At 39.0% G+C, this 23,524-nt stretch overlaps 1 protein-coding gene across 42 annotated transcripts in view; it reads left to right on the top strand.

Annotated features, from left to right (window-relative positions):
- SGIP1 (SH3GL interacting endocytic adaptor 1) overlaps nt 1–23,524 on the top strand; it is a 211,336-nt gene that overhangs the window by 136,059 nt on the left and 51,753 nt on the right. For 22 of the 42 annotated variants that reach the window (XM_063600622.1, XM_063600615.1, XM_063600646.1 and 19 more), the window contains 7 exons: nt 1,888–1,912; nt 2,837–2,888; nt 4,170–4,255; nt 7,923–8,015; nt 10,592–10,666; nt 20,071–20,198; nt 21,121–21,247. In XM_063600622.1, coding sequence (XP_063456692.1) covers nt 1,888–1,912; nt 2,837–2,888; nt 4,170–4,255; nt 7,923–8,015; nt 10,592–10,666; nt 20,071–20,198; nt 21,121–21,247 — 586 coding nt within the window. Of the gene's footprint in view, nt 1–1,887; nt 1,913–2,836; nt 2,889–4,169; nt 4,256–7,922; nt 8,016–10,591; nt 10,667–12,782; nt 13,284–20,070; nt 20,199–21,120; nt 21,248–23,524 lie in introns of all 42 variants that reach the window. The other 20 variants (XM_055117625.2, XM_055117627.2, XM_055117665.2 and 17 more) reach the window with 1 other exon arrangement.

Raw genomic sequence — 23,524 nt, 5'->3', positions numbered from 1 at the left:
TCTTCCTAATTTCTAAACAGCAGAGTTTTCTTGAATATTTCTGCCATGTTTTGGTTGCACTTAACTTGAGATTGCTCATTCATGAAGACTATTTAATAAAAATGTTACAGGGGTTTCTTCTTTAGTGCCTTTCAACTGTGAATATCCATTGAATGAATTGACACACCTGGGAATTGATGACTACAAAAGGAGCTCTGTACCTTTCTTGGTTTCATGGATATTAACATTTGAAGGAGTAGGACAGAGGGACAAAAAGGTCTTCAATACAACCTCTGGGACCTCCTGGGTTTTAGGCCTCACAGTACTAGGTGGGCTGTGTTCCCTCAATGCCATTTATTAATCTTGTGATTGACTGCTTGGAACTAAAGCCCCTCTATCTCTTCCTTCAGATCTTATTAATGAAATTCTATCTGAGGGTTCATAACCCAGAAAAACATCTGTTATCTAATTATTTCTGTTATCTAATCATTTCTGTCTACAGAGCCTTCTTTTCCAAAAGCGAACCTGTATCCAAACTTCCATAATGTCCTCAGCAGATTTACGTGGCCATATTTATTAGAAAGTATTTATAAATAATGTAGTAATTCTCTATATGACACACTTAGTAGGGAAAAACAGATCACATCATTAGACAAAAAGCCAGAAAATGTAGTTTGAGAGATTGAGAAAGCATCAAATGGATCCTTGTTCAGATTGAAACTGCTCCTCTAGCATAAATGGGTTCAAAATGAGACAGAAAATGCTTATATAGCCTTAGGAACGAGGGAAAGAAGCTTCTTATAGGTCAATTACAGAGGTGCTAAACCTTGTCCTAAGCTGTTAATGTTATACTTTGAGAGAAGAAAATGTATCTGTGACCACCAGATTGAGCCTTCACTAAAATTAAAAAGTAGGAAAAAATGTGTTTGGTGGCCATCCAACAAATGTGTTCATGGTCTCAACTTTTGGAATGCTTTCTTATATGTACTTCAGCTTTCCCTGTCCTCAACTCTGCCCCTGTCATTCTCTTACTGCAGGCATCCCAAGCCATGCTGTACCCCACGATGCAACCATCCTGGTGGTCTAGTTTTCTGGTGGCATCCCACACTAAGAACTTTTCACAGCTTCTGGTTTTTAATCAAAACTCTTAATCTAATCAATCCTTCTACTATCTAAATAAGTTTATGCTAAGGCATTATAAAAACTGGAGATGACCTGCTCAGATTATTCCTGCCAGGGCTATTTGTATTCCAATAATATCACAATGCCTTGAGCTAAAGACATTACTTCCAATTCATGAATTGATGGGCCTAGCGGCAGGCAAGTGAAATAAATTGGGAGGATGAGTGCATAGGTGGAATTCCCTGGCTTTCTGAATAAAACAGTTCATTCAATGGCAGATGGTTCAAGTTTCCCCTGCCTTTTACACTTGCTATCTATACCTTTTAAAATCACATTTGTAAACTGATGACTGTTTCCATTAGCAACCTGGGGACCACACCTGACAAGGAGCATGCACTACTCCTAAACACATTCTGTAATTTTTAAGCATCAAATATATGCTAAACTTCGATTTACTTTCTTATCTACTAGAGTTCAAGAGGTTTTTTTTTAATGGACTAATCAATATTTGAATTTAATTTACCAAATCTACCCAGGTAAGGGGTTTTTCTTGTTCAGAAGACTTACGATTTACCCTTCCTTCCTCTCTATAATCTTTGAGTGAAATAAAAAACTGATTTCTGTGTGTGTATCTACAATTTCCTACTTAAATGCGGTTCTGAGAAAAATTTCATTTCCCTATCTGCATTTATTTGAGTTCAGTTTAATTGCAATGACAGAAATAATACATATTGTACATAACATATATGTGGTCTTAAACCTTATAGTGTCTATTTCTAATTCTAGGGTGCAATTAAAAGGAACTTATCCAGTAAGTATATCTTAGCTACCAGAAATAGCGTATGATTTAAAAGAAAGAACAGTTCCTTAGATCTTGGAGTATATGTACATATGAATTATACATTCCTGGGCTTAATTTTTAAGACTTACAAATTTTTTACTTTTACAGCAAAGAATTCTTGTAATGATAGAGGGCACTTGTGGGTTCTGAGTGATTAATGTTTAAGTTCTGAAAATAAATATGTTTTTGGAAAGACATTGCTATTTTCTTTCTACATTTGTCAACTCTTGCTGTATTATTTAACTTTAGAAATGAATTTAATCAAGTGTGTATTTGTTGCTGGGGGTGGGAAGAACAGGCGGGCAGAAGGAACTGAAAGTAGAAGCAACTTACCCATTCTTATGTTATTTGATATGAAAATTTTAGTCAACCAAAGTGATATGATATAGGTTATAATACACATAGGGCACAATTTTCCTCTGCTGCATATAACACTTCCTAGGAAATTCTAAATTCATGTTTCATAGTTAAAGATACAACATTTTCTTGGCATTTCAAGAAAAGAACAGGCAGAGAATGCTGGATTCATGTTTTACACATATGGCCTGGCTTAGTATTCTCTTAATTGGAAAGCAGAACCAGTCAAGGCAGCAGACATTCCAAGAATGGTGTGCTCTTTCACTAAGTGCTGCACTATACAAATCTCCTATTTGATGGCTTGTCACGGAAGTTCCTTAGTTAATGAGGTTTTACAAATGCCAGAGAAAACACCACTACATATGCCTAATATATGGCTGTTGCATTGCCAGGGGAGAAGGTTTGTTTTGCAAAGTTTTCATACTGGGTTGCTTATTGATGGGACTTAAATCTCTAAGTGTTTCCAAACATAGGTTATAAGACATATCAGGGAATGGTAAAAATTTGTCTAAAAAGTTCCTTTGTCCTGTGCATCAGGTGAAGAAGTGGCAAGACCCAGGCGTTCCACACCAACTCCAGAACTTATAAGGTGAGTGTGAAAGACATTAGTTGTGTTTTATGCAAGGCATCATGAACTTTTAACAATTAAGCAAATCTCCTTTGAGCTAAACTCTCAGCTCCCATTAACAAAGGCTCTACCAAAACATGTCAGTCCATATGTCCATAGCATGGTCCAAATATGTTATTATTTTTCATAAGTGCAGCCCAAGGGAGACCTTTAGGGAAATATTCTGCCCTTATATGAAGTAACTGTCTATCAGAATGTGCAGGCCCCTTCCTGATGGGACAGCTAAAGTTTCTCTCTAAAGAGGTCTTTTGGTGTCTGGAATGCCGATCTTCAATATCATTATATTACCCTACGAAAAGAAGCCTATTTAGTTGGATACCATCTCACGATACATTCCACCTGCCACACACCAAAGGAATCTTCCATTCTGTTTTTAGTTTTTGGCAAAGCATTGTATTTTACAGTGTATTCTGTGGGTTAGGTAAGTATTGTACAAATGGCATTGTTTTATAAAAAGACTGCTATTTCTATTTTGAAACTGGATTATTTTCAATCTTTATCCTCCTCCAAACTCTCCCCTCTCCTCTTCACCCCTTGCCCGTTACCATACCACATAGACCTCAGTGGGATCAATGAGGGGAATCAGATTTGGAGAAGAAATGAAGATAATTATGCATCATTTTCTTAATAATCAGTCTGGAGTAATAAGAGAAGGGATGCGAGTTTAACTTATTATCCTCCTGTTCCCCCTGATTTCTCAATACTTCTCTTTCTGAGATTTACTATCTTGGAGTATTAGGAGGTTACAACTAGTCTATTAGAGGATGAAACTTCTTGGTGGCTTTTTACTTAATATTGCTATGCTTGACTTTCACTAATTATAAATTGCATTAACTATAACAAAGAGATGTGGTGAAATCAAATATAAATTTTACTTGAGATCTTAGGGGAGAAAGGTGCTTTGCAATAAACTCAGCTCTAGAATTATCTCTTCTAGGTATAGAAAATCATGATGCTTTGAAAGAGTTATTCTCCTTCAACTTATTTCTATTGGGTGAGCACCTCAGCTCTCCATTGAGAACTAAGGATCTCACCTTCTACCAATTCTTTTGTCCCATAATACATCTGACATCCTTATAAAATACTTTCTAGCCCTAACGGGGCTTGTATACACATGCATGCATGCACTGGTGCACACACACACTTGTTTCACTAAGAAAAATATGTGAAAGCTTGTATATCTTTTTGAGTATTAATTTTTGAGCCCTTTCCCTGTATTTTGCCTTAATGTGTGTGATTTAGCAAAAAGCCTCCAGATGACACTACGGCCCTTGCTCCTCTCTTTGGCCCACCACTAGAATCAGCTTTTGATGAACAGAAGACAGAAGGTAGGAAAAGAAACTCCATATATTATAGATTTGTTTTTTCTTTTATTAAAGTACAACTCTTCTAGATTAAATGTATGTATTTTGAGGTATATTTTTAATATATTATTATCGTGGGAAAGAAAAGTTTTGATCTAGGTGTGCTGTCAAGAACAGAAGTTTAGTTTGAAAATCTCTATTATTTTAGGATTTGAAACTTTACTTCCAGAAATATCTAATAGCTAAGAAGCTCATTCTTCAAAACAAGTCAGTAAAAATTACTGCAAGTCTACACAAATCCCGGTCATGGAGTAAACACTCTGGGAACCAGACCATCATCATTTGAGGTGTCAACAGAATCACAAATGGAGACAGACCTTCATACATCCGTCATTGTCGCTGTCGTTGGGGTCTGGCCTCCCTGACCATCTTTGCTCTTTCCCACCTCATAATGAAGGCATCAATTGGATTGCTCACAACAGTCATTGTTTGCTGGCTCAAGACCCAGGAATGACCTTGAATCATTTAGAAACTTAGAAATAAGGCCAGGTGTGGTGGTTCACTCCCTCAATCCCAGCACTTTGGGATGCTGAGATAGGATTGCTTGAGCCCAGGAGTTCGAGACCAGCCTGGACAACATATGGAGACCCCCATCTCTACAAAAAAATGTTTTTAATTAGCCGGGCATGGTGGTGCATGCCTGTAGGCCCAGCTGCTCGGGAGGCTGAGGTGGGAGGTTCACTTAAGCCCAGGAAGTCAAGGCTGCAGTGAGCTGTGATCACACCATTGCACTCCAGCCTGAGCAGCAGAGCAAGAGCCCATCTCAAAAAAATAAAATAAAATAAAATAAAATGCTACTGAAGAAATATCTTTATTTCTGCCATTATTTTTGAGTTTACTTATTAAATATTTATTCCTAGAGTTAAACATTTAACATTTTTAAATTAACCATGTTTTTGGATGGCTGTAAATACTGTGTACTTTACTGACATAAAATCAGCTCTCTATAAAATACATCTTACCTATCCCTGAAATGTGTTTATGTCTAATGCATGTATTTCCAGTAGCTATGTTTGGTAATATAGAATGTTTTTATAAAAAATTATTTGACTTAGGGGCACCATGGTAAATGTATAATAACGTGTTATCCTTCTAGGACTTATTCGTGAAGGGCCTTAAGTGTTAAAGATGGCAAGAATTGGAAGCATAGTGGGTAGACTAAGCTACATTAACAAAGAGACCCCAAGTACAATAAATTAAACAAGATGGAATTTTATTACTCTTTCAGGTTAACTGTCTGGAAGTAAACAATATAGGACTGGTAAAGTAGTTCTGCTGTCTTTAAAATGTTGCTTTTATCTCTGGCTCCAAGGAGGCTGCTGCAGCTCTCCTCCCCTCCCATTCAGAAGAAAGGAAGTGGGGTGAGGACCACTGGAACTCACTGCTAACTATTCTAAGAGCAAAACTAGAAGAGATACAAGTCACTTCCTGCCAAACCCCACTGGAGAGAATTTGGTGCTGTGTAGCCAGCTAAAATTCTGTTACTATAGAAGAACTGGAGAATGAATTCTGGGAGATAGCCAGCAGTCAGCCACACCTGAATATTTTCAATGATTTTGTTAGGAAACTGTACAAAGAACATTTCTAAATACTCATTTAGTGATTTTAATGTCCATAACTTAGAATCCCTATGTAAAGGTGGCCTTGCAGCGAGGCTATCAGTTTCCTTATTAACTCATCTGTGATCAATCTCACTTTTAATGACATATTGTATGGTGACTGGAGACGGGATTTGATTTGTTGCACCTAAATCTGCCCGTTTAAGGAATCCCATAACTATATGAAAACTTTATGTAAAACATAGAAATCATTCTTAAAAAATAATAGCTGTGTTCCACATTGAATTCATGAAGAAAATGCTGCTTCATATCTTTGGAGAATGTTTGCTTTCATGTTAAAACAGAGCGAAGTCCACCTTTGAGGCTTGTGGTGGAGAGGAGATACATACCCAGACCTGTCCATGACTGTGGCCTCAGTTGTTCTTTAGATGATTTCAGCCCCTGAACTTCTGTAAAGTTCCTGCCTTTGCACCAATCACACTAGCTTTTTCAATACCCACACTTCCCTTTTGTATCTACTCATTCTTCTTTAGATTGATTTTTCTTTTTCTTTCTGTCTTTCTTTTTCTTTGTTTTTCTTTTTCTTTTTCTTTTTCTTTTTCTTTCTTTCTTTTTTTTTTTTTTTTTTTTTTGACAGACTCTCACTCTGTCACCCAGGCTGGAATACAGTGGCAAGTTCTTAGCTCACTGCAGCCTCGACCTCCCACAGCGATCCTCCCCAGAGTAGCTGCGATCACAGGCACATGCCACCCCACCTGACTAATTTTTGTATTTTTTGTAGAGACTGGGTTTCACCATGTTGCCCAGCTGGTCTCGAACTCCTGGACTCACGTAATCCTCCCACCTCAGCCTCCCAAAGTGCTGGAATTACAGCTGTGAGCCACCATGCCTGGCCTAGAAAGATCTTTCTATCACTAGTTGAAATGGTCTGGGGAAAAATATGTATTTTAGAGTTAAGTCTGCTGTATCAGATCTTAGCTCTTCTGCTTTTACCGTGGACACCTCATTAAACCACTCCTATCATTATTTTCCTCTCCCATAAGTGGAACTGGTATCAACCACATAGTGGTGGTATGAGTATTCAAATAGACAGTAACAGCTACTGGCCTTGTGATACGTGTTTTATAGACATTTTATATATACTCTATTCATATATCTTTCCTCTATTAATCCTCTTCATAACTCTCTAAGGTTGCTTTTATTATCTCCACTTTACACTAAAGGAAGGCAGCGCAGAGAGGTTAAGCAACCTGCCAAGGTCCTACAGTCAGTGCAGAGGATAGATTCAAACCACATCCAACTGACTTCCCAGCCTGTCCTAGACGACATAATGAATTACAGCAGTACTTGCATAGTCCCTGCCACAGGATAGGTGCTGAGAAGCACTAACTATTTGCATTATCATAGGTATTTTTAAAAATCAGAACAGCAAGCAAAAAGAAAGAGAAAAAATGTTAAATTCAGTATCCTTAGGCCCAAAACCTAATTGCCCTATGTTGGGTGCCTAAGCACTCATTTTTCTGGTTCTCTTAACATATTCACCAAGTGTTTTTAGAATAGTTTAGTTTCTTTTTATGATGCTGTAAAAGGTTTATGTAAAGACCCTGTAGAACCCTGCAAGGATAGGAACCACTGCATAGAATGCAGGCGTTTTCAGTTTTGAAGCATATTCATAGGAGGCTTTAAATCAACCAACTTACAGCAAAACAAATGTTCATGGGGTTAATGTCTGGATTTTCAAATGGGTACCTGAAACAGAGCCAGTACATGTACTGATACTCAGAATGTCCTTACGTGACCACCCAGGAAGCAAATGCAGATTCTGCTCTGAAAGTTTTTATGTAGCTATATGTACACACACAGACACTCCTCCCACCCACACTCACACCACACTCCTATTTCTATTCTCTGCTTGAAAAGAATAAGGAGCAGCACATTCCTAAGTTAATTTTTTAGTACTGAGACAAGAGGAAAATAATTTTGTAAAGCTCAACTTGAAATCGAAATTTTAAGTTCTAAAGTATGGGGATTTTTTTTAACTCACCCTGGGAAATCTTCTTTTTTGTTTCCAGTTCTTTTAGATCAGCCTGAGATATGGGGTTCAGGCCAACCAATTAATCCAAGCATGGAGTCGCCAAAGTTAACAAGGCCTTTTCCCACTGGAAGTAAGTTATGTGTCTGCTCTGTCTGGAAAAATAAGTGACTCATGTTAGTGTCTGTCTGCATAGTGAAATTAGGCAACTCTTAGAAAGTCTATGTAAGCAACATTAGAACTGAATAATATTAAGAAGAGATGTTATTCTAACAGGCTTTCAATTTAAAGAACTCAGGGCAGGTTATGAAGACAGGAAGAAAATAATAAAGCAAATTATTAACCTTGAATCATAGCCTTCTCTGAAATCCCACATGTTTATTCATTCATTTATTCATTGTACATATGTAAGAATAAGAAGCAAGTGAGCTAAAGAAACTACTGCATTCCAGGCATTAGGCTATCATATAACACAGAGGTCAACAAGTCTAATACGGTCTCTGCTCATCCTATAGAGCAACTGAGGCTGCACAGGACAGAAAGGACACATTGATAGGAAAGAGTGACAATTGGGGAACAAGAGAACTGAGGCCATATGGCAGAGAGAAGCTGAGATAGTAGAGCAGAGTAAATGTATGTGAAAGTTGCCATCAGTCTGGCTTCTTCCAGCATGACCCAGGCAGCTGGGAAAGGAGGTCCTGAAGATCTAGATAGCCCTTCACCGGCGGTGGGTTGGGCTATTTGGACTGAATGGATTGTTCATCAGGTAAAGCCACCCTTCTTACAGATTTATTGAATTCCCTTTTCAGTAGACTGCCTCTGAAGCATGCCTGTGGAAGGCACTCTTTTCAAAAAAAGGTGTTTGGGGAGGAGAGAGATGCAGAGGATGTTTTTACTCCTTTGGGCTCACATACAGACCAACCAATACTTTTTCCTGTTCAGCATCTCCAGAGCTTACGCCTTGGTGCCTAAACGTGATCATGAGAATTAACCGCGGGGATTCATAATCAAAGGCCAAGAGGTTGTTTGTTGGAAATATTATTGCTATAAAGCCGTGTGATCTAGCCTTTCCAAAGATATTTCCCTCATTAAACAGGATAGGAGAAACATCATTATCAACAATTTTTTAAAAACTTCTGAACTTTGAAAAATGTATTTTTAAAATATTTGAACCACAGTGGCATGATTTTGAATGTTTTCCCCTGCAAAACAAAACTAGTGAAAAAGCTGTAACTTCCTTGAAAAGCTTTCTTTACAGACCTGAGCTATGCAAGTGATCCCTAGAAAACCCTTTCCTAAATGCCAAGAAAGTAAATGAATTGTTTATGGAGGTGATGTATTGGTTTTAACTAGTGGTATTTCAGAGCTGTGAGTCTTACGTGCTGTGGTTACACTTAGCACAGCACAGGCTGTTGTTTAATTGATGTGCATTATATCATTCTGCTCATGTTGTAGTTGCAGCATAAGTTTTCTATTTTAGCTTATTAGGCTTTTATAGTATTTTATTTGTTTTTATGGTATTTTGTTGATTATGACCTTGATTTTTGGCAGAGATCCTTAATCAGGAGCAGAGCCCCTGATTGACTCTTAACTTCTGTGGGAAAATATGGTCCACTAGAGGTGTAGCTTTCAGAAGCTCATAATTAAGATTAAGAACCACATATTCCTAGGCTTTAGGATGAGGGTTGTTAGTCATACTTATTGTGTGGAAGAACAGGATGCTACCTAAAAATAATAAATAAAGTACGGGAAGGGGAGGCGGAGGGAGGAATGACAGAAAAAGCTTCTTCCTAATTTAGGCAAGTGGAAGGTACCAGCAAGCGCTCTCCAGCCATGTGCCCACCTGCCTCCCTCTGCGTTTAGGTTATGAGAGATTGGACGGCATTCAGATTCACAGCTAAACTTTGGGATGGCCTATGAAATTAGTGTGAACTCTTTGAATCTACCAGATAGGACCAGTGACAAGAAAACATACACTTAAAGAAAGAGGAAGAAGAAATGAACCAGTTGAAACAGTAATTCCAAACTTTGCCCACAAAGTGACAAGTCCAGCTCAGAAGGGTGAATCTCTTCGTAGGGACCATGACACTTGATTTGGCTGTAATTTTTGTCAAAGGAATCTGTTCATTCCTCCTTGACCCAAGCAGTTAGTTTGCTTCTAACTTTAAAAAATGTACCAAAATTTAAGAAATATAATTTTGAGAAATCTTTCCCAACTCAATCTGGACACTAAGATCCTGACTGGATTAAAAACCCCTCACAGGAGCCCCCACCCAACCTGTTATTTCCGTTATCAAACCCTCGACTGTAACTGTCAGCGGACATGATTTCATTCAGTCAGTCATAAATCCCTTGAGGCCAAAGGCTATTTTTATTCAACCCTATGACCCTAGTTCCTAGTACAGGAGGTAGGACGTAGTTGCCGCTTGAGGTTTGTGTGTTGAATCATATTTAAATGAATAAAATGGTGATATTATTATTACTGTCCAACATTCTCTTGACATTCTCTTATTCTCATAAAATGGAACAATCTGAATGGGTTCTGTCTCAGTTCTTTGGCTTTGAACTTCAAAGAAGTAGACCATTAATTGCTATTCCATTTCCAATAGCAGGAATATAACTGAAAGCCCAAACCCTGCTTATTTAAAGTGTATTGTATGACTTAGGAAGATCATGACCAATGATACTTAATTTCTCATCTTTTTGCAGCACCTCCACCACTGCCTCCAAAAAATGTACCAGCTACCCCACCCCGAACAGGATCCCCCTTAACAATTGGACCAGGTACGCTTTTGTTTTTTCAGTTCTGGGATGATGTGTCAAACAGAGCAGTGGCCCCAGATGAACATGCCCTTGATGTGTTGAAAACTGTAGGCTACACAAAAACATCACAATGTTGGCATTCAGTTTTGCTTTCATTAGAATTTCTTATGCAGACTTATTTTAAAGCACACTTCCAGGTTTCACACACAAAAAAAAGTAATAATTTCTCAGTTAATTTTTCCTTGGTATAATTTTGTTGAATGAGGGACATTTTGTAACATGAAAGGAAAAAAAATCTCAATATGAAAATTCATTGTTTAATTAACCCCTCACTTCATTGGATCTCATTTTAATGATTTACAAATTCAGTCTCAAAGCACAATTGATATTTTTTCAAGAGACTTTTGCTAAGTCTAAAACTATCTAGTCATGAAGACATAAAATGGTTCCCAGGGTGTGCAGCATACTGGTGGTGGGGAAATTCTTTTTCATTCAAGTATTTATTATCCCATGGCAAAGAGATATGTAAAGATTATGAAATATGGCAAGGAATTGCTACATGCCTGTAGACAGATAATGCTTAAGGCACACCTTTACCATCTATTAAAATCAATACTATGTATTCATACAATTTATAGTCTGCCAAGTCTTACTGGACTAGCAAATCAAAAGTAGTAATAGCTGTTATGTGCCTGGGCCCTTAGAATGTGGTTCTTTATCACCTTCGGAATTCTGTTGCAGCTTCATCCTTTGCTATTTATGCAGCCTGGTGAGTTTGATAGCTGCAGAGTGGGGCATTCATCAACAAAAGCAAAAGCACGATGTAGTTATTTATGAAATTTATATTGACTCAAACCCAATAGAGAGTCATCCAGAGCTTCATAAGTAAAGATGTTTGCAGGTTCAAGACATTTTGGCCCCTTTTATTTCCACAAATTGTGTTAGATATAAATATACCTACTAGCACAAGATTATAAATATTGCGGACCATGCAAAATGCTTCCCCATTTATCTGTAGCCTTGGAACCTTGAAAGTTAATTCCTTTCAAACTAGAAATATAGAAATACTAAGATGGCTCATATAACCCAAGAGTTATATAAAGGTAAAGTGACTTCTGTTCATGCCTTCCAGTTATTTAGGTAGCAATTTGTAATGTGAATAATCTCAGTTTTTAAAAAGTGCAGTTCTTCATACAGAGCTGTAGAAGATCATTCTTAATTTTTTCTCTTATTATTGCTATGAATTAAAAAGAATAGCTTATGCTAATATTTTAGCAAAACAGACATTTTGGTATCATGACAACCTATAGATAAATATCACGGTTATGCTTGTGAGGTTGACAGGTTAGACTTAATGAGAAAAGAAATTATTTAAAAAATTTTAAATTATTTTCTTCCCTATTAAGCAGGTATATATGTAACAGTTCTAATAAGTAGCAAATACCTCCTTAATAATCTATGTGTGTGTTGTGTGTGGGGTGTATATATCTGTATTTGTAAGTATCTTTGTGGTGATACCTTCTTAATCTTTGTACTGTGTTTCTGGTGTTTTTAAAGGTTGAGGATATACAGCTGAATACGATGTGATCACTTTTTAAAATTAACAAATATTATAATCAGTTTCACCAAAGTCTTGATTTAATATACAAGAGTAGACAATCTTTATAAAATATGAGGCCAACTTTGACTTCTCAATTCTTTTTATATTGTGTGATGTGTATTTTATTAGGCCAGATTTTCAGAAGGGACCTTGCTTTTGGAATTTGCAGTCCCAGAGCCTGTACTTTTCTGTGAATTTAACACTGCCTTCTCAAAATGATCACACTTGGTGCACCTGTGAGCAGCCTTCGAGAGCAGTATCATGCACAGCACTTTACATGATGGTCAAAGTAGCTAGCTGTGCTCAGCTTGCAAAAAAGAGTAAACAATAGCATAAAAATATGATGCTCACTTTGTGGAGGGGGGATCTCTCCCCTCACCTTAGGCTCCTAATCCGATAAAGATATTTTTACATCATGAAGTATGCCCACTGAGGCACCTCAGACACCAATGTATTTTCCAGTCTTTGCCTCCCTCCGTCACTCCCCACACAAATAATAAGTCAATTAAAGTTTAAAATCAACTACTTTAACCACAGGAAATGACCAGTCAGCCACAGAGGTCAAAATTGAAAAACTACCATCCATCAATGACTTGGACAGCATTTTTGGGCCAGTATTGTCCCCCAAGTCTGTTGCTGTTAATGCTGAAGAAAAGTGGGTCCATTTTTCTGATACATCCCCGGAACATGTTACTCCGGAGTTGACTCCAAGGGAAAAAGTGGTGTCCCCACCAGCTACACCAGACAACCCAGCTGACTCCCCAGCTCCAGGCCCTCTCGGCCCCCCAGGTCCCACAGGCCCCCCAGGGCCTCCTGGGCCTCCTCGCAATGTACCATCGCCGCTCAATTTAGAAGAAGTCCAGAAGAAAATCGCTGAGCAGACCTTCATTAAAGATGATTACTTAGAAACAATCTCATCTCCTAAAGATTTTGGGTTGGGACAAAGAGCAACTCCACCTCCCCCACCACCACCCACCTACAGGACTGTGGTTTCGTCCCCCGGACCTGGCTCGGGCCCTGGTCCGGGGACCACCAGTGGTATGTCTTATGCTTGAGTGTGCTTCTTGTGACGGGGAATGGCCATGGCTGCTGCAGTGTGAGCAACACCCTCCTCCTGCCTGGCAGCTGGCTTCAGAGCTTCAGCCCTCACTCCTCTGGTCTGGGTGTCCTGTGGCCCCGCAGCATGTCCTAGTCCATCAGATGCTCACAGTCATGGTCCAAGTCTGTGGATGTGTTCTGCCTTGCACTCCCAGCCCTTAGGTGTGCCCTGCCATCCACGCTGCAGTTAAGAGGTCTTGATTTCTAAAACAAAGCTGTCATGCCATTGTTTGGAATTCAGGAAAGTTCTAGGAAGACAGATTTCACAGAGAGTGGGTTTCATGTTAAATGTCTGATTTCCTTGTCGGATGCCCCCACAAGGACACTAGGTTTTGTGGGCCAATGTGTTATGTGTGTATGTAGGCAAGCAGGAGGGGGTGGGTGGGCTTCTTCTTTTTTTTCTATTTTTTTCTTTTCTTTTTTGGTTGTGGGAGAACCACGTTAACCCCTCTAATTGCTTTAAAAAGATATAAGGTTTGAAAAGGAGATTTTAGGAAAAAGCAAAAGAAAAAAAATGGGATACATATATTGCATCTGTAATCCAATCAAGCTGTCACTGAAGACAAACTTGATCTCTGTTCTCACCAGTTGACACACTCATCAGGCTATAGGTCAACTCTAAGTGTGGTGACAGGTGATGGACTCTATGCCAGTTCTGATACTGAATTTTCTTTTGCTTATTTGAAGCTTCATTTTGTGTGTTTTAATTATGAAAGTATAGTAACACCTACCATGCATACCAAAGCAATATCAATATTTTCAAATGCATCTTCCCCCATATCATTTATTCCACTGTTGCCCAAATTTGTCTGACAACATCCCCCAGTGCTTTCCTTCCTGTGCATGTGGGTTCAGTTTAGGGGCCTTCAAGGGGTGCCATGTATTTGTTTCTCCTTTTGCTGTGAAAGAGGCAATAAAGTGTAAGGTACTTAAATCTGGTAAGAGACAGAAATTCTAATATTCAGTCATCATCACTGCCTCTTTCAATGAGGTCTTGCAGTACTTGCTCTGTGCTTGCAAATGCTTCTGTGCTTAAAGTGAGAGCATCCGTGGTGATCAAGAAGAGTGCTAGGAGTTCACCCGTAGTGCACACAAAACCAGTGCTTTATATCTTTAGGTGTGTATGCTTCCAGGTCCTCTTCCCCTCAAAAGGAAAACTATTCAAAATCAGCAAGTATTTTTACCATAAGACCTTTGGGAGCCTTTATTTTGCAAATAGTAGAAACCACAGTTTCTTATCCTGGGCACCACACTGTTTGTTTGTTTCTTTTCTTTTCTTTTTTTTTTTTTTTTTTTTTTTTTTTTGACAAGGTCTTGCTCTGATGCCCAGGCTGGAGTGCAGTACATCTCAGCTCGCTGTAACCTCTGCCTCCGGGTTCAAGCAATTCTCCTGCCTTAGCCTCCTGAGTAGCTGGGATTATAGGTGTGTGCCACCACACCCAGCTACTTTTTTCAGTAGAGACAGGGTTTTCAGTAGAGACAGAGTTTCACCATATTGGCCAGGCTGGTCTCGAACTCCTGGTCTCAAGTGACCCACCTGCCTCAGCCTCCCGAAGTGCTGGGATTATAGGCTTGAGCCACCGCGCCCAGCCCTAAATGCTTTTTGGCCCTAAATGCTTTTTGTACATTATTTCATACAACACCACCATGTGGTAGATACTGTTATCTTTCCCTTTTTACAGTTGGGAAAACTGAGGCTCAGAGATATCAAGTAATTTGCCCAAGTTTACAAGCTGGAGGCAATGAACTGGATTCATACTCAGGTCTGTCTGATCTGGAGCCTATGTTGTTAACCAGTGTGCTCTCCAGGCACTTTTGTAAGGTTTGGTCATAAATATTCCAAACTTATTTGACTACTGACACCCATCTACACTGCACAGTGTCATCGACAAGATCACCAAAAGTCTTCTCTCAAAATGTACTCGTCTGTGCTCCTCTAATTCTAGAGGGTTACAGCATCCATCTCCATCCCTCTATTGTTCTTTCAGGTCTTTGAGGGGATACAAAGCTCCTTATCTACCTGTAAAGATAATAAAGAACCACTATGTAAATCCTCCAAACCACAAACCCAAAGACATTACTCGTCCGTTATAAAAGAGGGGTGGGTACTTTTATTTTCTATGCAGCTCTCTTAAGCCAGACTCTCAGTCTCCTAAAAGGACATTTAAAGAATACCCACTTCCCTCCAAGGGTAGGCCACAATGCTGTCCTCAAAGGAAACATCTTTATCAGGAGTAGAGAGGACAGGTGGCTTTGGTAATTCATCTGTGTTTCATCTAACACCTTTCATAAAGCTCTCGAAGATATTTGTTCAATTGAATTTACCACTGATCTAATTAGGAAGAAAGGAAACTTTGTTTTCTTTCTGGAATTTTTGAGAGTTTTGTTGTGATTTTAATGTTTAGCTTCCATACCTTTATTTGAAATTATTTTAAAATGTCACCAGTAAAGACTCCTGATTCTTCATAATTAAGCTGGAAAAAGCTTGACTTTACTGGTATTTAAAGATTGGATTTCTACGTAGAAAATTGAACTGGGCCACTGAAGTTTGTGAATAAATAAAACTCTGCAGCATTATCTCTTTAAGTAAGTCCCAGTTTATTTGCTGCTTAATCTTTTATTGGTGGAACATATACAAGCTGGAAGAAATATAAATTTAAGATTGAAACAATAGGGTATGGCCTCATGTTTTAAAGATTAGCAATGCGTCTCACTACCTGCTTTTCATAACATTAGGCCTGATGAAACTAACTTTCTTGTATTTCTCGAAGCATATTTAATTGTATACCACTATGCACTCATTTTTAAAATTTTATTCACAGCAAGGTGACTGTCACTGACCAAGTATAGACAGTACTGATAACCTTGTGAATCAGAAGAGGTACCTGCTATTGAAAAGCAGTTGGAAGTTAAGAATTTGCTCCAATAACTCCAATTTCCTTATGGCAAAAGTTATAAATACCTGTTTTGGCCAGAACAGTACTTTACTGGAATGCTGGTTCTTGGCAAAGGCTCTCTTCTCCCATGTGGGTTGTGTGCCAGAGGCTGGAGGCAAAGAGTTTTGTTGGCTTGCACCACGTTTGAGGGCCAGGGAAAGAAAGGAGTAAGTAAAGAAAGAATGTTCAGTGCAACATTTTCCAACTTGGGAAACTAAAGATGTTATATGCAAACACACAGCCAATAAATAAATTAGTCTGAGCTACCTAGGGTTGAATTAACGGAATATATTTCCTAACTACAAGTCTTTTAGAGCAGCAATGTCCAATACAGTAGTGCCTAGCCGCATGTGGTTATTTTAATTATAATTTTAGTTGCTTAACATTAATATAAAAAGTTCATTCTTTAGATACAGCAGCCACAATTCAAGTGCTCAGTGGCTACATGTGGCTAGCAACTATCTTATTAGACAGTTCTAGAATATTTTCACCATTGCAGACAGCTCTATTAGTAATGTTTCAGGGCTTTTAATGTGTTAGTCATCAAAAAGAGAAACATAGCATACAATCATTTACATACATATTTAATGGTTTGTTCAAAGAAATGGTATCATTATGGTCTAAGAAACACAATTTGGGAAAGGTTGTTTAGTTTTTCACATATCTCAAAGTGCATATGTTTTAATTCACTTGATTCTCCCAGCAACAGCATGAACTATTAGCCTCATTTTGTGGATTAGGAAACTGAAGCTCAAAAAGGTAACTTAGCTGTGGTCACAAAGCTAGTAAGTAGCAGAGCCAGGTTATGGTCCCAGATCTGTTGGATTCCACGGCCTGTGCCTTGACCACTTCTCCCAGCTGCTTCCACTGCTCCAGCCCAACACACACATAAAAAAAGAGATGAAAGTTGAAGCGGTAGACACGTGGTCTTTGGGGGTTGCCAAGCACATTGATTAGACCAGGTTGAGAACAACAAATGGATTGAGAGCATGTCAATCGTTGCCAACCTTTTTTAACTCACAAAACTCAGTGTATTTTGGGTTTTAAAGTTAAATCTTAAACAGTGTTGCTGTCCAAGTCATTTTCCAGCATTGTTCTGGAAATAAACACTTTTCTAAGGGGGAAATGAAAATGCAATTGAAAATTGAAGAGTGAGGATAGAGATGTGCAAATGATAGCCATCTACACTCTTAAAATGTGTAACGATTGAATAATTTCACAAAAGTATGTGAAGCCTTAGTTCAGTTGTGAAATACCCCTCAGGCCCTGAACATCCCCTGCTAAGCCTCAGGGTTTGGTCAAGCAGGGTTTTAACTGAAATATCCTTTTGCTTCTTAGACATTCTCTTAATGTCGTTCTAGCTGCACAAGAAATCAATTACTTCAAATCAGTACAGAAAAAGTGATTTCAATGGGGCATCCGTAAAGGAAAACAATTAACTTTTCAATGAACAACAAACTTTTTTTTGACTTTCTAGTTGTATTTGTATCAAAAAACACAATCTCAATCATCATCACGGGTATCTACTACTTTCTATTTGTGTAGCATTTTATATAGTCAACATTTTCACAAGCATTTTCAATTTTATTAGTTACAAATACCTTGTAAGGTAGAAACAAGGCCTCACTGTTTAAAACAAGGAAGCTGAGGTTTCAGGCCAGTAGGGCCAGAACTCAAATCATCTGGTTCCTCATCCAGTGTTTTTCAATATTCCACACTGCCTTGGTGAAGGCTCCTTAATACTTTCCCAGGCATCACTAAAAGGAGTTTAAATTTTTTTTTCTGGAGCATGTAGGAAAAGGATAAACAGTTGGCTTTTTTTTATTTTTAGATCAATTCAAAAGACTACTTCTTGGAAACAGACCTACAGATAGACATTTTGGACCTTTCCTATGCATGGTTTTCACGAAGCTAAATAGAACACCTCCTCCTCCATCAACACCAAAAAAAAAAAAAAAATGTCCTGAGACTTCACTGTTTAAAGATTTATTGATCTCGATGCTGTTACTTCTGTCTTCTGAAAACATCCTGGGTGAAAATCTGACACAATAATCAAAAGAAAACTTTGTAGTGGGGCCTGTCAAAACATACCTTTTTTTTTTTAAGAGAAGATTAGCCAAAGACTAAAAATATCTATATTGAGAGAGAGATGTGCAAGCCAAGCAAAAATAAGAACAGACTTTATGCAAAATGTGGGACTATACACCACAGTCCACAGTCCATCTCAAGCTATAAGAGATTGCATTTAAGAGCGTGAGCTTTGGAGGTACATACACAGTTTGAGCTATATGACCTGAGACAAGTTACTGAATATCTCTCAGCTTCAGATTCCACATAGATACCTAACAATACCTACCTCCAAAGCTTATCAGGGGAATAAGATCATACATGTAAAGTGCTTAGCGTAGACCTTGGCCCAGTAGAGAATAAAAAGTAAGAATACAGATGGTAGTGGTAGAGGAAGGTGGAGACAGAGAGGGAGCAGGGGTAATAATTAGTAGGTTTCACACGAATGTGATTACACATAGAATAAACAGCACAGAGAAACACACTCAGGATTTCAGATTATTTAAACAAGAGGAGCAAGTTTTAATCCCCCAGGGACTCTCCTAAAACACAGCAGATTTCTGAAATGATAGGTTTTGCTGCTCAACTTCAAAGCTTTTGAGAGTCTGAGAATTTGGAGACTGAGATGCTGATATAAAAACTCTCCAGAGATCCCAGTTTTGTGATGTGTTGTTTGGGAGGTGGTAAGGGGGTGGCAGGTGTGGGGGATGAAGTGTGGATATTCTCCCAGGGCAGGATTTCTTAGAATTTTCTTGGGATGATTTGAGACCTGTGCTTCTAACGGAAGTGACAAAAACCTCAGGAGTAGTCATAACTTTTCTGAACAAGAACGGTTTGAACGTTGATTTGACTTTTTAAAGGTTTTTGGTCAAGTTTCCCTGTGTATCTCAGACATATGACTGAAGTTAGGCAGATGCCTGAATCCAGAGACCCCACTGGTGTGCTGACTGATGTGCATGCCAGCCTCTGTGTGTCTTCTGTGTTTCATACGTTTGTCATTGACAGCCAGAAAAGTAAATCCAAGAAGCTCTTTCAAAAATCATCATGGGCAAACTCTGCATTGACAGATGCCCAAGCAGCCTCCTTCACAAAATAAAATCCTCTAAATTCAGTGCATTTCTGTTGTCAAGATTCTGAATACAAAGTATTCATGCAACATCTAATCTATTTTCTTATATTTTGTCTTTTGCTTACCATCCAGTGTTTGGGTACATTGATAAAGTTGGTGCTCATAGCTTGACCACAGTCAAAAGCATAATTCTCTTAACCACATTTAAAGAAGAAAAACCTAAAATGGAAAAATCATTCATCTTCCTTCAAGTTCTAACTTCCATTTTCATCTTGGACATAAATTCTACATACATGCAAAATGCAAGGAATTTATTATGTGTTTAATGTGTATGTGATGATAATGAAAGGTACCTACCATGCAGCAGAGAGTCTTAAGACCTTACCTCTGTCATAAAGCAATAAAAGGATTTACCTTTCACTGGGTGTCACATGACAACAAAAGGCAATGAGCTTCTACCATCAACCATAGCTGAAATCATTGATTTTTTTTTTCTTTATTAAGAAAAAAAAGAGAAAAAAGAAAGTGCTACAGTGTTTAGTGTAGTAACTGCCAAGGCAAAAAAAAAAAATGTCCGGGACTGGCATTATACTGTGATAACAGCGCTTTGGCCCCCTGTGTTTCCAGCCATTTTTAATGCTAGTTTGTTTTTCAGGTGCATCATCCCCTGCTCGACCAGCCACTCCTTTGGTTCCTTGCAGAAGTACCACTCCACCTCCACCTCCTCCCCGGCCTCCATCCCGGCCAAAGCTTCCTCCAGGAAAACCTGGAGTTGGAGATGTGGTATGTTCCCTTCTGCCCTGGCTTGCTCAGAAACAGTGAGAATGACAAACAGAAGCTCCAAATGCCTTCAGGTCTAAGCGTTTAGAGAACTCGTACAAATAACCCTGACAGGTGGCATCTGAAAGACAGTCACTGCGGTATGAGTGTACATTTCAACCCTCCTCAAATTTCTACCATCTTTCAAGCCAAGGTCTAAAATGACAGGAATGGTATGCTTGGACCCTTACCTCTGCTACAGTGGGTTAGACGCAAATGACGATAGTAACATTCATAGAAAGAGAGGTGTTTCACAGTATTTGTCTGATATTAGAAAACTCCAAGAGAGGGAAAATCCTGGTTTCTGATCCCAGAATACAGATGACATATTGATTGTAGGCACACGATGTGAATATACAGTGAAGGAGTGGTGGCTTGAGGAATTTGTTGCAGAAGTTTCTTGCCTTGTATTTTAAGGCTGAGGAGTGGAAAACATTCTGTGTGAACAATTAAGAGAGACTTGTGGCAGAGGTAGATTTCTTTGGCATTTGCACACAGGAGTCAGAAACAAATGATGTCCATAGCATTTGGCTGGGCTAACACAGTATTTTTGAATTTCGTTAGCTTTAGACGAGTATGAGCTCTCACTCTGTGTTACCTGCTGAGTCCCTGAGGGCATGTGAGTTCAGTCCTGAAACAGACCCACTGACCGTGTCACAGATCCCAGCTTCGCTAAGCTCAGCTTTAGCATGTTATGGTTTATCGTTTCTCCAGCTCCATTCCACAAACTCTCATATAGATAGAATTAATTTCAGTGTAAAAATGGTGACATCTATTCTTCAAATACCTAAGTTGTCATATCTGGGGCTGGGAGACATTAAAAATATGGAGCAAAAATACTGCAACCTGTGTATCTAACTTTTCATCTCTTTTCTTCTCCTTACAGTCCAGACCTTTTAGCCCTCCCATTCATTCTTCCAGCCCTCCTCCAATAGCACCCTTAGCGCGGGCTGAAAGCACTTCTTCAATATCGTCAACCAATTCCTTGAGCGCAGCCACCACTCCCACAGTTGGTAAAAATTCTCTCCTCTCTTTTAATCCGTTTGTGGTTTTGAATGACTATTTTTTATGATCTGAAATCCCCAAGGCCCGGTGTTTCTGGTTGAAATTGTTTTGCTGTGTGTTTTGCTACTATTACCTGACTCTTCTTTTAAAACCACCTTCTCAGCAAAGGAGGCAAAGTGCTTTACCTAAGCAAATGAACAAATAAAAGAACATTAACACCTGTGTTTTGCAGGAATTTTCTTATGCTGTTCCATACAGAGCTATTCAAAAAATAAGGAAGAAATCGCCAAGGAAGGTCTTGTAATTTAGATATTATTTCTTAAAATAAAAATAGTCTCCTTTGAGGGGAAATGTTTGTTTAAATTCCAACCATGAACCACATCAGAAATCACAAAATTTAGAACTTGTATTTTCTTGAAGCTTTCATTTCTTCATCATTTTTGGTTGTCCTTATGTTGACAGATGATATAAACATCGGCATTGTGAGACTTGAGCAAACTTTTCAACATTTTTTTTTCTAGTGCTTTTCAGTGATGTGTGGTCAGTTTTCCCAGAGAAATAAGCCGTTGGTGGCATTTTCAGGAAATGCCTTTATGCCTGTTTCCTTATGCTGTGATGAAAGTAAAGAGTTGAGAATGGCTGTTCAGCTGGATGGTTTTCCAAGGTTTCAATGCTTCATTTTTCCTGGAGCATCATCCCCCTTTCCAAAGCTGGTCTCTCTCTTTTTCCACCTCCCAGCAGGAGACAGGTTCCTATTGCCTCTCTCATTTTTGCATGGTGTCTCCCACCTAGGGCTTTCCCATTCCATTTTTCCCATGGGATCCCCGTTCCCCATTGTCTTCCTTTATTGTCAGAACTCTCCTCCGGCTCTTCCATAGTGTAAACCACCTGGCCCATCCCACATTGCTTGGGAGAATCGTTAACTAAAGCTAAATAAGTTCCTTCTGCTACTCTCAGAAGAGCAGTCTGCCCAGTTGCCTATGTGAGAAGTAGCTTGATCAAAGCCTGAAGCTCTTCTGGAGAAAGAACTGCCTATTTTCCCAGATAAATAAGTTAAGGTGTGCCTTTTAAGGCCCCCAAAGGGAATTTCAACTATATCACGTGCCTTTGTATCTTTAATCAAATCCTCCCAAAAGAACCTTTCAAGTTTGGTGAAAATAGAGCCAGTTACCTAGTTTCTTGTGAGTTACCAACAGACAGATATTTAACATTATTTATGTAGCCAAGTTTGCTCCTGTCTGCAACATCAACTGGGGCAATTTGGGGCTTCCTATCTTTCAATGCCTAGTAACTCATTTCCCTCTGTTTTGTTTGTTTCTGTAATTTTTTTTAATTCTATCTCCTTAATATTCCTTGATTGCTATAAGCCATTCCCCACACTGCCACTCTTTTTCTAGATTAGTTGTTTCACCTCCTTCATGTGATTTGACTTGTCTGTCAGAGAGGAAAGTAAGAGTAAACTGTCACTCAGAAAGCTGACCCCAAGTGACCTCAGATAAACCTGTAACATGTTCTTTCAATGCACTGTGATTCATAGAGAAAATAGCACACACAAAGAATTTGAACTGGCCAAGTGCAGTGGCTCATGCCTGTAATCCCAGCACTTTGGGAGGCCGAGGCGGGCAGATCACAAGGTCAGGAGTTCAAGACCAGCCTGGCCAACATAGTGAAACCCCATCTCTACTAAAAATACAAAAATTAGCCGGGTGTGGTGGCGGGCGCCTGTAGTCCCAGCCACTTGGGAGGCTGAGGCAGGAGAATCCCTTGAACTCGGGAGGCGGAGGTTGCAGTGAGCCAAGATCGTACCACTGCATACTCCAGCCTAGGTGACAGAGTGAGACTCCATCTCAAAAAAAAAAAAAAAAAAAAAAAGAGAGAGAGAGAGAATTTGAACTTTGTGTATGTTTGTACAATGTGTTTTTATACTCTCTGCTGCAGAAATCTCAAATCCTGGCCAGAAACTTTGATTCTTAACACATCTAGAATGGGTTCCTTCAAGATGAACCAGAGTGGGATTAAAAAAAAAATAGCCACATAAGAGGATAGTCACATTGCTTCATTACTAAGGAGCATACTGATTTAATCTGTTTGATTTTGTTATGTTTATTTGGTGTCCATCTTCCTGCTGAATTCCTCACCCTCCTGCCTTGTCTTTTCACCTGCTGTGGGTCAGCTGACAGCCACTTTTCTCCGAAGTAAATATATTGTCAAGACTGACTGTCCCCAGACTTCCTGTGCACTGCTCTTCCTCTCCGGAGAGGATGGGCTGTTCAACACCAAAGGGC

This window comes from Pan paniscus, chromosome 1, assembly GCF_029289425.2.
Source record: "Pan paniscus chromosome 1, NHGRI_mPanPan1-v2.0_pri, whole genome shotgun sequence".
Taxonomy (NCBI): Eukaryota; Metazoa; Chordata; class Mammalia; order Primates; family Hominidae; genus Pan; species Pan paniscus.
The sequence above is the reverse complement of the archived record's forward strand: the minus strand, read 5'-3'. Positions and strand labels throughout refer to the sequence as shown.